Genomic DNA, 15,971 nt, shown 5'->3' with positions numbered 1-15,971 from the left:
ACTGTGTGTATCCTGTCAAGTCACTTCGTACACATATAAGTGCAAAAGCTGTCCCATTGTTCCAAGATGGCTTCATTTTTACAATGCATTCTTCCCAGCATTTTTTCACAAGCAATATTTTCAGTCATTTTTTCTGTCCACATTTTAACTGTTGGAACCCGAGGGTCCTTCCAAAATTTCAAAATAAGACGGGCACATGTCACCAGTCCAGTATTTAACACTCTGAAGGTATGTTTATTCAAGAGAGGTACCTCACTTTTATCTCCTAATAAACATAGTTTGGGTGATTTAGGCAAAGTACAAGGTAACCAGCCCTGCATGTAACTCAAAATGCTGTCCCATATCGGAAAGACTTTGGGGCATTCCCAGAGAGCATGTATCAAAGTACCTCTACTCATTTGACACTTCCAACACAGATCATCTCTGCCAACACCCATTCTGCAAAGTCTGGATGGTGTATAATAATATCTATTTAAAATTTTGTACTGGATAAATTTACCCCTGGCTTCTCTAATGTATAACCCATTATTTAAAAGGATTGAATCCCACAAATCATTATCAATTTTGCAACCTAAATCTTTTTCCCATATTACTTTGAGACTTTTACTTATATCTTTTGAAATCCAGGGGCAAATATTGTACCATTTTGAGGCTTTACACAATAGTGTGGGTAATCGCAGAAACGTCTCCACCGGGTTTTGCTCCTGCAATACCTTAACCTTTTCTTTTAAACAATCCCTTATTTACAAATATTTCCAAAAATGACCAGGACCTTCCAAATTAAATTTGCATTTGATATCATCATATGACATGAACACATTTCCAACCAGTAAATCACCAACAGTTCTAATACCTTTCCGTAACCATTGTGTCCAATAGATAGTTTCTTTACCAATTTTAATTTTAGGATTATGCCACAAGGGGGCATATTTTTGAATATAAGGGATAAGTTTGTATTTCTTATGTACCTCCAACCATACCGTCTTTGAAAATTTCAAAATAGGATTTTGCAAATTATTGTCTTTACTTATTTTTTGTAGCAAAATTTCAATTGGCGTGAACGGAGATGCTAGTTCTCGTTCTATAAGAATCCAATCCAGGTTGATCTCCCCTGCCCAATGCTTGGCTAATCGAGACATCTCGAAAGAAATGCTATAGTGCTCTATATTGGGCAGGGCAAGTCCCCCTTCCTTTTTGGGCTGGTAAAGTCGATTAATATTGATACGGGGTTTTCTACCATTCCAAAGAAAGTGCTTTATCATATTGTTATAACTTAATATCAGTGGCCGCGGGATGCACATAGGCAACATTCCCGTATAGTAATTAATAAGTGGAGCTATAACCATTTTTACTGTATTAACTTTCCCCCATAATGTCAAATTTAACTTAGTCCATTTATCCAAATTAGTCTTAATTTTGTTAAGCAATTTTCCTATATTGTCAGCCATAATGTCGTCTATATCTGGGCCCAATAAAAATAAACCAGTCTTAATTTCTTCCATGACAGAATTACAAAAGTACCAAAGTTAAGTCTGTTACAAAGATAATCGTTGGACGGATAAATTAATTTCTTTACGTTTTTCCTGAATAATTTATTACAGTCCTTGTTCACAAACTGACATCCTTCAGTTATGTGATTAGATTGTTTTTAACGATACATTAAGGATAAATGGAAGCATCTTTAGACAAATGTCAAAAGAATAGCTTTTGTGACTGTTTATTTTCTTCTCAGACCACATCAAACTGGCACATTCAGACAGGCTGTTAGTACATCCGGGTAAATGGAGCCCAGAGCGCCGCTCCTCCATTTGACATGCGCAGACTCCGCCCTACTACTTCCTCTTTTACTGTGGCAGTGAGCGAGAGACACCATGAAGGCGTCCGGCACAGTACGTAAAATCTATATTTTTCCAGAACGACCGTCCACATACGACCATAGAGGGCAAAAATGTTTATATAACATTTAGCTAGTTTAAATCGTAATTTAATTCATCCAACAAATTAAGGTTAAAGCAATCATTTTATTCCTTTTTGCCCCTATGCTTCTGCGGCTACAACATGGCGGCCGCGACACCATGTGGACCGTGGTGGTTTGAGTTGAAACTGAGCAAGTAACAGTACTGAAAAGGAGTTAAATAATTGATGAAAGTACAAAATAAATAACTTTATAGCACATGTCAGTACGGTCCGACTGCCAATTAAGATGCCTTGTCAACCCTCTAGCTGATTTGCTTTAAGCTAACTGTTTTTCCAGCTTTAGTGCGCTCTCAACGTGGATTTTAACCCAGGTTAACGAGCTGTATTTTAAAAACTTGTTAGTTTGTTACCGTTCTCACTGCGGATGTGTATATGCGTATAAGGATAAATCAAGGGTTGTGTCTCAGTGTGAAAATTTGTCACTCGTTGTGTGACCAGTTATGTGAGAACATCAGTTTTTGCCATCAGGGTTGTGCGGTTATTAGTCAGGAAGAAAAGAGCACATCTGCTGCCGTCTTCTTTTATCCAGGTGTCAGAAACCATATTTATTAAAACTTGTTTGCACAGGCTTTCATATATCATGAACCTGAACGCAACACATAGCAGCGTCTATTAATCCAATGAAACACAGCGGCCTAAAATGATGCAGAATTAGCTTTAAAATAGATTTTAAGTTTCTCATTTATCTCATTAATGCAGTGATGGTTTCTGCACAGCTACGAGTTAAGTTTAATTTCAAGATGCTATTAGATCATTCAGCTACTGAAAGCTAGATGCAGAATGTATTTGATGCCTTGGTATGATGATAGTTGCTTTTCAGGGAAATGTTCATCATTTAGCTGCTTTACTTGGTATCTTTTGTAACCTTTGATTCAGGTGAAATCTTAGATTTAAGATAAACATTAATGGTATACATTTATGAAAACACAGGGAAATAAATTGCATACACGTGTACCTTTCATCAAAACATCTGCACCCAAACCCAAAGGTCACGCCGTGTTCAGTGGTGTGATTTTGTCTGGTGTGCAAACAGAAAATTGATCCTTGTCGCCTTTCTTTGATGCTGCAGTGCCTTTGAAAGTGAATTCAAGGTTCAACACGCCAACATTTAGTGTATAGACACTTAAAGTTGATGTGAAGAGCTGACATGTTTTTGTTTTTGCCTCCAGCTTAGGGAGTATAAAGTAATTGGGCGTCTGCTGCCCTCTGCCAAGAACCCCACACCTCCTCTGTACCGCATGAGGATCTTTGCCCCCAACCACATCGTGGCAAAGTCCCGCTTCTGGTACTTCGTCTCCCAGCTGAGGAAGATGAAGAAGGCTTCCGGGGAGATTGTCTACTGTGGCCTGGTAGGTGTGGAGATGAGGAGGCGTAACTGGCCTCACATCCTTGTGTTAGGTTTTAAAGGTAGAATTTACCAGTAAACATATTTTGGGTGCTTGTGTAAAATCTGAGCCTTGATCCACTTTGACAAACCTCCAATCTGTTTCTTCAGGTCCACGAGAAGACGCCTCTGAAAGTGAAGAACTTTGGCATCTGGCTGCGTTACGACTCTCGTAGTGGGACCCACAACATGTACAGAGAGTACAGAGACCTGACCACCTCTGGAGCTGTCACTCAGTGCTGTAAGTATCCCAGAAATCCCTCCTCCTCTCCTCGTAGGAGAGAGCTGCTTTGTTTCACTCCTGCACATTAAACAGGAAATGGGGGATTTTCCATATGCGTCAGCCATATTTAACGTCTGGGGTTAGGGTATACTCTGTGACAACTTCTCATGGGAGTCAGTACGTCCGTCCATGTTTGACAGCGTGCTGGCACTGTCTGTCCATCAGGTCCATCTTGGCCTCTTCATGTTTACATAAACCTTTTCTGAATCTCTTTGAAAGTTTTGTTTAGACATTTTCTAAATTTCCAAATTTCTTTTTTTTTCTTTTTAACCTCATATCTGGTCCAGTCCTGGTACTGGACCACTTCCAGATGAACTCTACTCTGACCTGTGATTCATTCAGGCAGAAGAAAGGCTCCTAACTCCAGAGATGAACCAGAGTTGTTGATGCGTAACGGACAACTTGGCAAAGAACCAGTTTAAACTGGATCTTTTTGTCACAAAGTCGCAACATTTCTTTAGTTTTCTTTAGCGAACATCAGAAAGTCTGAGAGAAAACATGATTTTAGCAGCAGCAAGGTGATTCCCAAACAATGGTAGCTGGAAACTTGGCTTATCTCAGCATGGAGGCAGAAACTTGGCATGTGGAGGACTAAAGAAGAGGAGTCCGGACTAAAAACTACCTACAGATGAACGAGGATGAATGTGTTTTAGTTGCTTCACATTACCTTGAATGTTCTCAGCCTGAGAGAAAACATGGGCTCCGGATCACCGAGACCTGCTCCAGCTGGACCAGCATGTTTCTGTCTTTAGTTGAGTCTCATCAGCTGGTAAAAGTGGGAATTGAAAGTGGTCCCACAGACTGAAAGCAGGGTCAGGACCCAGATATGTGTAGAAAATGTAGAATGAGATCTTGGCTCGGTCCTGATCAAACCTGGAGTTTGGGTTCTTTGTTTCACTGAAACTTTAATCTGGAAACGTCACCTTGTAGGTCGTCGGGGACTTCCAGCTTGTTTATTCCTCGGTTTCTGGCCTCCATTCTGGTTTTTTCTCCATATCGGATGAATCTTTTCTTTTTTTAAAGAACGTGAATTTTTACTTCAACAGAATAAGTTTATCAAGTTTTTTAGTCATTTAAGATGAATAGGGTCCCCCAGCCCCCAAATATGTATTTTATGGTAAATCCTTGATAAAATGCTGACAAATGATTAAATGCTAATTTAATGACACATCAGCATTTTTAAAGTGTTAAAATAATCTGAATAATTACAAATTTGATTTAAAAAATAATTTATTAGAATTGAAGTTGATTTGAAAGATTTGAAAGTGTAAAAAACTATTTATCTGTGATGTTTTTAAGCAGTTTTTTTGGGCTATTTTGTGGCATAATGATCTAAAAGGGTTATTTTGTGGAGGAAAAACAAACCTAAACGTGATCTGATGTGAAACTGAGTGAACCAGGTGCAGAAAGGTGGAGGCTGTTGAACGATCTGTTGGTTCACTTTGTGACCCAGCAGGGGGTGCTCTGACCTCATTATAACCTGCTAACATCTTAGGAAATGACATTAATGCGGGCTGCAGTAATTGGGGAGGAAAATGAAAAATTCAGCATCTAAAGAATAAAAATAAATGATCTAAAAATTGTTAGAAATCTCACTGAGCAACCCTGCCCCCTCCTTCTCTTCCAGATCGGGATATGGGAGCTCGCCATCGCGCCCGCGCCCACTCCATCCAGATCATGAAGGTTCAGGTCATTGCCGCCAACAAATGCCGCCGACCTGCCATCAAGCAGTTCCACGTGAGTCTCCTCCTCCCCTTCATCCCCTCTGAACCGAGGCGGGTCTCTCGCGGAGCTGCCGCCACGCTCGTCAGCTCTGTTCAAAAACCCGCCAGAAAAAAACGCCAGATTCCTCTTCCAGATTTCCAGACTCAATCTGCAAACCTGGCGGTTCAGAAACTGGCAACACAACATTTTTATCAGGTTTTACATCTGTTTATTCAGCCTTCATGTTCTGAACATGCGACCTGTTTTCTTTCCAGGACTCCAAGATCAAGTTCCCTCTGCCTCACAGGGTCCTGCGTCGCCAGCACAAACCCCGCTTCACCACCAAGAGACCAAACACCTTCTACTAAAACTGTCCTTTTTCTGCGGGAAATAATAAAACACATCTAAAGGAAACAAATCCGTCTCATTTCTGTTGAAGCCATGAAACCTGAACTGGAAAAGAACTAAACTGGTTTACTGAAATGGAGAAGATGTCGATCACAGAACTGAAACCTTTCATAGAAACGGTAGTTTAACTCCCAAACCTCCACCAGATCTCCCCCATCAGCACCAGTGTCTCAGGAGTGGTGGTGTGTAGCTCTGTGGGGTAAACTGATGGATATTTAACCCTTTAGCTGATCTACAGAAGTTTTCCAGGCATTTCTGTCCCGTCCAGCAGGTTTACAATCCAGCCACTAAATGTAGTTTTATTCAGAGACTCTATCTGGTAAATCCACAATGATCCATGATAACAGCATTATTTATCACATTTCACCATAAAAATATCCCCATCACCACTATGTTGCTAAGAGACCTCTATTTAGACCTGGACATGATGATGAAGCCACTTCCTGTCAGACTTTCCACCAATCAGAGAGCTTAGATTGACGGTAACGTCCAATCAGGAGCAGCCAAAGATCAACCAGTGAGCAGAAAGTTCTATGTGTGTGTGAAAAGAAGAAAAATAATGCTCCTCTATGGCTGGAATAAAGCCAAGAAGACGTTTCTGATGCACGGTGGCGCCACAAAGCAGCTGAGCTGGAGTTGGTTTAGTGAGGATAGCAGGTAAATAGTAGCAGGAATAACTGGAAATGAGGAAAAAGTGGAAACATGGAAATAGTTTCTGTTGTGTGTTTGTTTCAATAACAATATTTTTTCTCCTGAAAGCCAAGACTTGAGAGAACGATGAGATGAGAAAAGGTTTGGTCACTGTTGGTCTGTGTGTTATTTCTACAAAGTTCTGTTAGTAATAAATTCTGCTTTCTTCTTCTGGTCGACCTTTATGCTGCTACATCTATTCATACATTCATTTTACATCATTTTAGTCTCATAATCTGACAACTGAGGCTGGAAACTTCATGTCTGATGCTGACTGGGATTAAAAGATTCAGCTTCTACAGTCTGGCTTTATATATTAGTTGTATTTTATTAATTTATATTAGTTACATAAAATTGATTTATTATTGGTTTACTTTTTTATTTGTGAGATAAGATTTTCTTCTTTCTGCCCACTTTGAATTGATTGATTTGTTTTGTAAGGAACTAAAAAAAAAAAAAACTTTAAATAAAAATAAACATTTAATATATGTAATTAGAAAAAAAAAATTATATAAATGTGTAACTGAGATAAAATACAGTTAAAAATGTGGAGTTTAAAATTTTTTATGCTGTCATTTTACTGTCTGACCCGCTGGAGATGTGATCCGACTAGAATGTAACTGAAACCTGGTTTAGGGAGAACTGGGTTCAAAATTTAGTCTAAAAGTGAACAATATTGAAAAAAGTTTGAGAACCGCTGGTGTAGAGGACTGAGATCTGGTGGCTGTGGAGGCCGTTGGAGTCCAGTGAACTCATCGTCATGTTCTAGAAAGCAGGTGGAGATGATCTGAGCTTTGTGACATGGTTCATTATCCTGCTGGAAGTAGCATGAGAAGATGCTCCACTGTGGTCATAAAGGGATGGACATGGTCAGCAACAATACTCAGGTAGGCTGTGCTGGTTAAACCAGGCCACGTTGGTACTAAGGGGCCCAAAGTGGACCAAGAAAATCTCCCCCCACCATTACACCAGCAGCAGCCTGAAGTGTTGATCCAAGGCAGGATGGATCCATGTTTTCATGATGTTTCCAGCAGATTCTGAGCCCAACATCTGAAATAGAGACTCATCAGACCAGCAACGTTTCTCCATCTTCTATTGTCCAACGTTGGTGAGTCTGTGTGAATTGTAGCCTCAGTTTCCTGTTCCCTGGTTTAGAGGATAAACAGACAGGAAGTGATCTCTAGTTAGTTTAAGAAAATAAATCAGTTTCTTAACCCTCCGCATTATTTTTAAAAAACAAAGCCACTTTTTTTCCACCAACAATTTGACACGTACAGAGATGCATTCTTTGGGTTTTAATTTGAGTCTATTTTTAATTTTTTAAAAGGGAAAGTGCATATTAATATACACATATAATGTAAATATATAACAATAAAAAAATAAGAGATTAAGGTGCACAATTTTAAGAATAATAAATATTTTAATGTCATTTGACTTTTCATTTAGTTAATTTTTTTTATCTATTGTATGAAAATATTTATAAAATAATGTTATCATAATTATATAATATAAAATTCAATGTAATTGTAACGCAGACTCAGCTGAGACATAGGCAGTTTACCCCTTTTTATTGAGAAGCACAATACCAGGAAAGATCAGGGTGTAAACAGACCTGGAAGAGTCGGTTGGGAGATGAGCGCGTGGAGCAGAAAAGGGGTGAGTCCGTGAAGTGCTTTGGTTAAGATCCAACAAGGAATAAGGGCAGGAAGGCTCCTTATATACCTTGTGGATCAGGTGAATCCAATAGGTCCTGATGAAGATGAACTGATCAGGACCAGCTGTGGCAGATCAGGGAACTGCAGGAGACTGAGCTCCCTGACAATAATATAGCTGTGTCATTTATTCTCCAGTTTATCGCTGAAGCAAACTTGATAATTACAATATAAGGATATATATTAAATTTTGTGATATTTTTATTTATTCTTCAGTGAGTTTCAGTGTGTTGGATGACTCACTAATGTCCAGTGAAGTGGCTAATTTGTTAATATACCATCCTCAGCCATGCATAGACTAGATAAAATATTTAGTCCTGCAGCTGCAGTGAAGCCATCTGTCCACACGACCGCACTGTTGTCCAACACATGAAGGAGCTCAGCTCTAAGCATGAAACGAGTTTCTGTCTTACCATGAAGGGGGAACATGTTCCAGTAAAATCTGCAGACTGGCATGTCAACAACTCACTCTTCATCATTCACACAGCAGCTCACTGCTGGACCCTCCTTCTCCTCCTCCTCACCTGCTGATGATGAAGGTGTTCTTCCAACATGATGTCTCTTTGCATCTCTGTGGTGAAGTTTCCTTTATTTTAGCCACAGAGTCGAACTGTGTCTCTTGGTTTTGTTTAGTCTTGTGTAATCTTGTTTGCTATCTGTGCAGCGGATTTTTTATCTCTCTTTGTTAGTTGTTGTCTTTTAGAATCTGTTTTGTAATTAGATCCCAATTTTTGTTTTACATCAGGTTTACTCTAATAATATCCTACTGTATATACTGTCTATCTTATCTGTAGCATACACTGTATCAGTATCATACTCTGTATCATATCGGTATCATACTCTGTATCATATCTGTATCATATTCTGTATCATATTGGTATCATACTCTGTATCATATCAGTATCATATTCTGTATCATATCTGTATCATACTCTGTATCATATCTGTATCATATTCTGTATCATATTGGTATCATACTCTGTATCATATCTGTATCATATTCTGTATCATATTGGTATCATACTTTGTATAATATCAGTATCATATTCTGTATCATATCGGTATCATACTCTGTATCACATCGGTATCATACTCTGTATCACATCGGTATCATACTCTGTATCAAGTCGGTATCATTCTCTGTATCATATCGGTATCGTACTCTGTATGAAATCGGTATCGTACTCTGTATCATATCGGTATTGTACTCTGTATCATATTAGTATCATATTCTGTATCATATCTGTATCTGTATCGGTGTATAAAACCTTGATCAGGACGTCTCTACTTGCACAACCATGAGACAACTCTTCAGATTTACTCACGCGACTAACTTGAGGCAACTTGTGAACATAAGTTGCCTCAACTGGCCTGGAATTTTCCCTCTATTATCCGCAAAAGTTTCTTAGCGACCAAAACAACCACAGACACAGAACAAAACCACAGAATAAAAGTTGATGTTAGAGAGACAAAACAACCAGAAAGAGATATAAATAGAAAGGAAGCAACAGTCTTCAGAGAAAAGCAGCATGTTCCTCCTTTCTGCTGTTTAAACTGTGACTTTCTGTCCACCAAGCAGACCTCCGCCAGCTTCATTTCAGCGTCTGTGGGTGGAGCGACGTCCACAATGAGCTCCACTGGGAAACTTTAACTTTTTGTGGAGTCGCTGAGCTCTGAGCCCTTTAATCCCAACAATAAAAGCTCATACTGAGCCTCTTTGTGTGGAATTCATTTCTGAAGCTGTAACCTGCTTCCTCTCAGTAGTTTCTGCAAAGAGCCAGTCACAAATAGAGGAAAATGTTTCTGGATCCAACTTACAAACAAGCGTCTGTATTAGGCGTTAATCGGGTTTGCTTTAGAGGCAGTTGGACGCCAGCTCAGGCTTCTCTGTCATGTATCTGTAATGATTTTACATGTTTATGACGGTGAGTCATTGAGAGGAATGTTTTCCATCACTGAGTGAGGTCTTTCCTGCAGCCACCCACTGCTGCTGTCTGCTCTGCACACGCCCAGTCAGCTCCCATCAAACCCAGCAGCTCCTCCAGCTCGCTCCCAGCATGGCGCCTGCTCATCAGCCAACACGGCGTGTCCACAACAAGACACCAAACAGCCAGGAAAAGACAGAATGCTGAGACAAAACAATACCAGAGGACAAAGTGTTCTCTGCTGGTACATCTTAAACAGTATTTACTGTATATGAGTTCTGTGGAAGTACTGTTGAGGGTTACTGGAATATCAGGGCAGATAACCAGGGCGACATCATGTCAACAGTACAAAAATAATAAATATATAACAAACGTGTCAACAACACAGGAAACACACAACTAAATCACAGCTGTCCCCACTTCCTGCTGCTCAGAGACGAAATGAGGACAGCAGGTTGATGCTACAGGATGTTCTACAGCTGGTTGATTTACTTTTTAAGTTTTCTCATCCACTCATTCTTTAGTCCATCCTTCCATTTTCAATAGTCCCTTAATCCATTGCAGGGTCACAAGGAGTGGTCGGGGGAGCAGCTACTAGGTGACAGGCAGGTACCCTGGTCCTCCAGGTGCTTGTATGGGGCTTTGGGTTGGATGCTGACCTGCGTTGGCCATGGTGGCCGTTTGAGGGCTTTGCGCTCTGCCTGCCACTGGGGGCTGGTGACTGTAATCCCTGGCCCTCTGGGGCTTGAGCTTCATGGCCACAGGGCACTCTGGCTGGGGCCTTCCTTGGCCGTCTTCAGGGTGGACGCATGGTAGTCCTTGTGGTGGGCTGGTTGGGATTCGTACTCTGGGGTGGCTGCTGGTCTCCCAGGTCTTGAGGGCCCCTCTGGTCTTTGCAGGGGCTCGGTCACATTTGCACCATTGTTGATCATTCTTGATATTTTGCCTCCACATTCACTCACCTGCTGATCCAGTCCTGTATCAGCCTGTGGGTTCAATCACCAACAACTACAGTGTTGTTCATGTTTTTTTCTTTGTGTTGCTGATGTTTTTGTTGTTGTGATTCATGATTTTTTTCCAGCTTCTCTGTCTTTTTCTAGGTGCTCCTGGTGATTGTCAGCTTTATTTTCTTGCAGACGTTGCAGGTGGTTTTCTGTTTCCTTCCAGGAGTAGCAGCTGGTTGGCTGGTTTTTATGTTTAGATCAGGGGTGGCCAACGTCGGTCCTCAAGAGCCACAATCCTGCAGGTTTTCCATGCATCCCTCAAATTAAATGGATCCAACAGCCTATAAGGATCTGCACAACGACTCATTAGTTTAAGTCAGGTGTGTCGGTGCAGGGATGCATGGAAAACCTGCAGGATTGTGGCTCTCGAGGGCCGACGTTGGCCACCCCTGGTTTAGATTAAGCTGATGTATTTACTGTATTCTTGTCTTTTTTTTTCTTCGCCCCTTTTGTCAGATCCAGCATTAATACTGTATGTAAATTCAGCAGGGGACTAATTAAAAAAGTAAAGAATAATACTTGAGTATCAAGAGGGGCCTATTTAAAAAAGCTCCTCTTGGTAAATTAATTTGTTTGGCACAACTCAGCTGGCAAACCATCATTCTGCAAGTTTCAAGATTCAAAGTGTTTATTGTCATTTGCCCAGTAAGGCGTCAAGTTGCCCTGAACAATAATATTTTTACTTTGCCGTCCACTCTGAATGCCATAAAAGAATATAAAATAGAAGAAAAAAAAATACTTAAAGATAAAGATAACAAAAAAAAACTTTGAGTAAATAATCAATGCACATAAATGTGCAGTGTGCTACATAAAATGTTGTGCCACATTCAACAATCAAAAAACAAAACAAACAAAAAACAAAACAAATGCAACAAACAAACCTTTTTCAAAACCTTTTCTTTACCGTGCTGACACTGAGCCTCAGGTTTGTTGGAAAACACAAAAACTTTGACCAAATAAAAGGAAATTTTGAGGGATTTCATCCTGAAAACAGATTTGTTTCCCTTTCAGTACACGATTGAACCTTTGTACATTTTGTCCGAAAATATGTCCATATTCATGAGTCTGAAGTTGTTAATTGTCCCTGTCCTCTGAATTGAAGACTGTGAGCCCTCGTGCAGATACAGAACACAGTAAATTTGAGGTTTGTGCTGCAGAGCTTGTCATTGCACCCTGTTTGCTTCCATCACACTGAGGGGAGTCCTGAGGCTTTACCCTGACCACAGTCTGGTCTCCACTGCTGCCAGGTTTACTGTTCTGTGGCCGGGGTTCAACAGCTTCAGGCGTTCTGGAGGTTTTGTGGATCCAAGAACTCTCTGTGGGCACAAAGTGGCAAAGCCTCAAACCAGAGTCCCCTGGGTATTAAGGCTGTTAGTGTCGGGGCTTCAGGAGACAGCCGGCAGGAGGAGACGAGGACACGGTGACTGGGCGTGCTGATGGATGCAGAGAAGTTCATCATAATGTGATGGCAGATGAATCCAGGCCGACTTCTCTGCCAGCTCCTGATAAACCCTGTGAGACAACAGCTAAGAAAATCTGCTGCTACCTGCAAACAAACACAATCAACCAGAATGTTGTGACTGTTTTAATCCAGGACCATGACGACATGCTGCACCAATCAACCTTCTCCATCAGCTGGGAGCAGCAAAGTTTCTGATTTACGCCAGTGTTTGGCTCCTTCTCAGTGTCAGACCATATATATTATATTCCAAGGAAACCACAAAACCAATTATATAAGGCCACTTCTGTTTAGTTTTTTTTTTTTTTTTTTGTATAAGCAAAGGCTGTGAAGATGAACTGTGGCAAATCTGAATCTGACTTTAACGTTTAAGATGCAATAACTTAAGGACAAAGACTCCTGGATCAGAAATGACCCATCTCTAATGTGTGTATCTGTGTTAACACAAGAATAACATTCTGGATGCTCGGTTCAGATTAGGTTGTGAAGACTATTTATATTCCCTCGTTTGCTACTTAAAGAGTAAAAATACAAACAAACATGTCTCTAAATCTCTAAATTAACACCCACCAACCCATCAAATGTGGGTTCAAATGACATTAGGTGGGGATAAATGAGAAACTTATAGTTTGGTGGCTGATGAATTACTGATACAATCTATGGATGGATGGATGAGAGAGGGTTTAGTATAAATTGATAAAAACAGAGACGGTGAGGGTGGGTCAAGGTAACCAGATATGTACAGGTGGGAAGGCGAAGCAAGTAGAAGGTTCACCAGATGATCAGAAGTGTGATGGAGGTGTGGCCTCTTGGTGGGGGCGTGGCCTTCTAAACCGATTAACTTCACTGAAAATTTTTTATTGTCTGATCAAAAAACAAACAAAGTACAAAGACTTCGGTAGTTCTTAAATCTCAGAGGAAACGAATCGGTTACCATGGTTTCTGGTAGATGTGGTGGAAAAAAGTCAATTTTTAGATGGATGTGATTCTGAATCTACAAATTATTTTTTTTTTAACTGGTAATAACAAACTGTTGAGTATCACCAATGGCAAAACTAAACATAGTAGAAGTGCAACACCTGTACCGCGTGCGCATAACAGACTAAATGGTGAAATCCAACAGGTACCTTCTACATTATAAGCTTTGGCTTCATTTGCTCGGAAAGGAAAAGGAAAAAAAATCTTACACTTTTCCACTTGGGAATATCTACATCACCCCTATATAGTTACCAATTAGGTGTATATATGTATATAAAAGATAAGTCTTTTTAGTGCTTTTTTTATAGTGGTAAATTGGTGTGCACAGCCTCAGATGCATGTATGACTGCATCTCATTGTCATCTTGCATGCGCATGTGACAAATAAACAACTTGACACTTGATATAAGCGGGATTATGCTAAAAGAAAAAAAAAAATCAAAAAACTTTTTCTATGTGGTCTGTAAAGCCAAATCAAAAAGTAATCAAACAATCAAAATAGTCTCAGACCCCTCAGGGTTATAAGGACTTTGCTCAAGAGTTATCCTTGAATTGCGTAACAAAGTCTGAATGTGTTCCTAATATTTCTTCCATCTGATCCAAAATGGAGTAAACCAAACCAACATGGCTGAACGGGCCAGATCAGTAAGTTCATTAGCTTGAAGCTTGTCATAGTTGTCACTTGCTGGCTTTAAAATAATCAGCCCAACCCTTCAAGTGGAGGTCAGGATTTGCCCCAACGGTTTCCATGCAGGGAAAAAGACAGAAGTAGTTTTCTTCACCGAGGAGAAAGAAGAGCAGCAGCCAGCTCAGCTATCGGCAGCAGAACCCACAACCTGCTGACTCCGTTTCAGCCCGTTTGATTGACTTGCTTTCACTTTGCTCCAGCAGGAATGAACCAGGACTTAGCCCAGACCATGTCTAAGTTCTGCTGCTGCACAGGAATGTGCTAAAAAGCTCTGGTCATAGTAGCCAAACACTTTTCCTCACATTAATATTCCCCAGAACCTCCCACAAATCCTCAGAGCTGCTGGGCCAAGACGACACGTAATCAGAAAGATCAACAGAGCCGTAGCAGCCTCGACAGAGGATCACCCTGACGGGCTGGAGGCCGGCTTCACAGTGAGGTGGAAACACACACAGGCTCATACCCAGCACACACACACTTCCTTTCAGTAAAAAGGGGGACATCTAGTGGCCAAATCCTGTCACTGCAGCTAAATAAAAGCACACCATTCAGAAGATTCAACCAGAATTTAGAGAATTTAAAACACCAGCCGCATTTACATTGTGACGTCACCCACTTATTTATATTTATACAATTTTACCTGGAAACAGTCGTGATGTCCAACTTATTGGAAACAATGTGGCTCCACAGCCTAAAGCTAACATGACAAACAACAGCATCCTGGGGGGGAAAAAAAACAAAATTTTATATTGGGGAAATTCAGGAACGTTTTAAAAAATTTATTCATTGATTAATTTCCTGTACTGCTTCGATCAGTTCAGGAACGCTGGTAAGATGGAGCCTATCCCAGCAATTAACAGGTGAGAGGCAGGTACACCTGGACAGATCACCAGTCCATCACGGGGCCACCACAGAGAGACAAACAACCACTTACACCCACATTCACTCCTAGAGAGAATTTCAGAGTGACCAATTTGCCTAACATGAATGTTTTTAGATGATGTTTGGACGATACTGATTTTAAAAATTTGTTTAAAATATTTGATGGATAGAGGTTTTAATATGTTTATCGAAACATCATCCAGGCGCAGATGCTGTTTTGTGTGGAGCTAAAATAGGGATGTAAGTTTTGTGACGGTATCTCTATATTTTAAACCGTAACAAGTACAGGAAGAAACCAAGTCTAAAAATAAGTATGAAAAAATTCCAATATGGATCACATTAAGTGTGACACGAGAAAGTGGCCTAGGTCTGACTTGAAAAATCTGATTTGTGATGTTCAGACCATTATAAAAAAAATCAGATATAGTTAGATTTGAGCTACTTTTGTCTGCAGTGTGAACATAACCAAACTTTCAGAAGTTCTGGTTCTGTTCTGGGAACTAGTCTGAAGCTAACTGTCCTAAGAAAAATGCTACACAAGCTGCTGCACATGAAGGACGATTCTCCACATCCTTTACACAAGTGGGTGGCAACTAGCGGTCCGTGGGCCAGAAGTGGCCTGCCACAAATTATATCTGACCCGCCAGATTACACTAATTAAAAAAAAACAGATTGCAAGAGTTATTTCTCAGTTGTGTCGGTTGTGCAGCGACATGGTAGTGTTTGCAGCGCTGTGTTAAAAGAACAGCGTGACCCCTTTAAGAATGATCAAGTTAGAGAGGATGAAAGAAGCAGAGCACAAGGGCGAGGAGGGGGAGACGTCAGCACAGAGGAAGTGTGAGAAACTTCCTGTTTCATCTGTGAATGATTTGCTACAA

The 15,971-nt window shown here is 40.5% G+C and overlaps 1 protein-coding gene and 1 non-coding gene across 2 annotated transcripts; both read left to right on the top strand.

Moving 5' to 3' along the window:
- The first annotated feature begins 1,773 nt into the window (after positions 1 to 1,773).
- On the top strand, positions 1,774 to 5,762 carry rpl18a (ribosomal protein L18a). Its single transcript, XM_041977311.1, has 5 exons — positions 1,774 to 1,889; positions 3,147 to 3,326; positions 3,473 to 3,602; positions 5,272 to 5,381; positions 5,624 to 5,762. Exons 1-5 carry the CDS (start codon positions 1,872 to 1,874, stop codon positions 5,714 to 5,716), a joined length of 531 nt encoding a protein of 176 aa, XP_041833245.1. The 5' UTR covers positions 1,774 to 1,871; the 3' UTR covers positions 5,717 to 5,762.
- On the top strand, positions 2,947 to 3,079 carry LOC121635139. The gene has a single exon (XR_006009355.1). It is a non-coding gene; the product is annotated as a small nucleolar RNA SNORA68 (small nucleolar RNA).
- Positions 5,763 to 15,971: the final 10,209 nt, after the last annotated feature.

The sequence above is a fragment of the Melanotaenia boesemani genome, chromosome 23 (assembly GCF_017639745.1).
Source record: "Melanotaenia boesemani isolate fMelBoe1 chromosome 23, fMelBoe1.pri, whole genome shotgun sequence".
Classification (NCBI taxonomy): Eukaryota; Metazoa; Chordata; class Actinopteri; order Atheriniformes; family Melanotaeniidae; genus Melanotaenia; species Melanotaenia boesemani.
Note: the sequence above shows the minus strand (reverse complement) of the source record. Positions and strands in the feature narration are given on the sequence as shown.

Excerpts from the sequence above, each read along its gene's own strand:
- rpl18a (XM_041977311.1), top strand. Across the intron at positions 3,327-3,472 it reads AGATTGTCTACTGTGGCCTG|GTCCACGAGAAGACGCCTCT; the intron begins GTAGGTGTGGAG and ends CTGTTTCTTCAG. Across the intron at positions 3,603-5,271 it reads TGGAGCTGTCACTCAGTGCT|ATCGGGATATGGGAGCTCGC; the intron begins GTAAGTATCCCA and ends CTTCTCTTCCAG.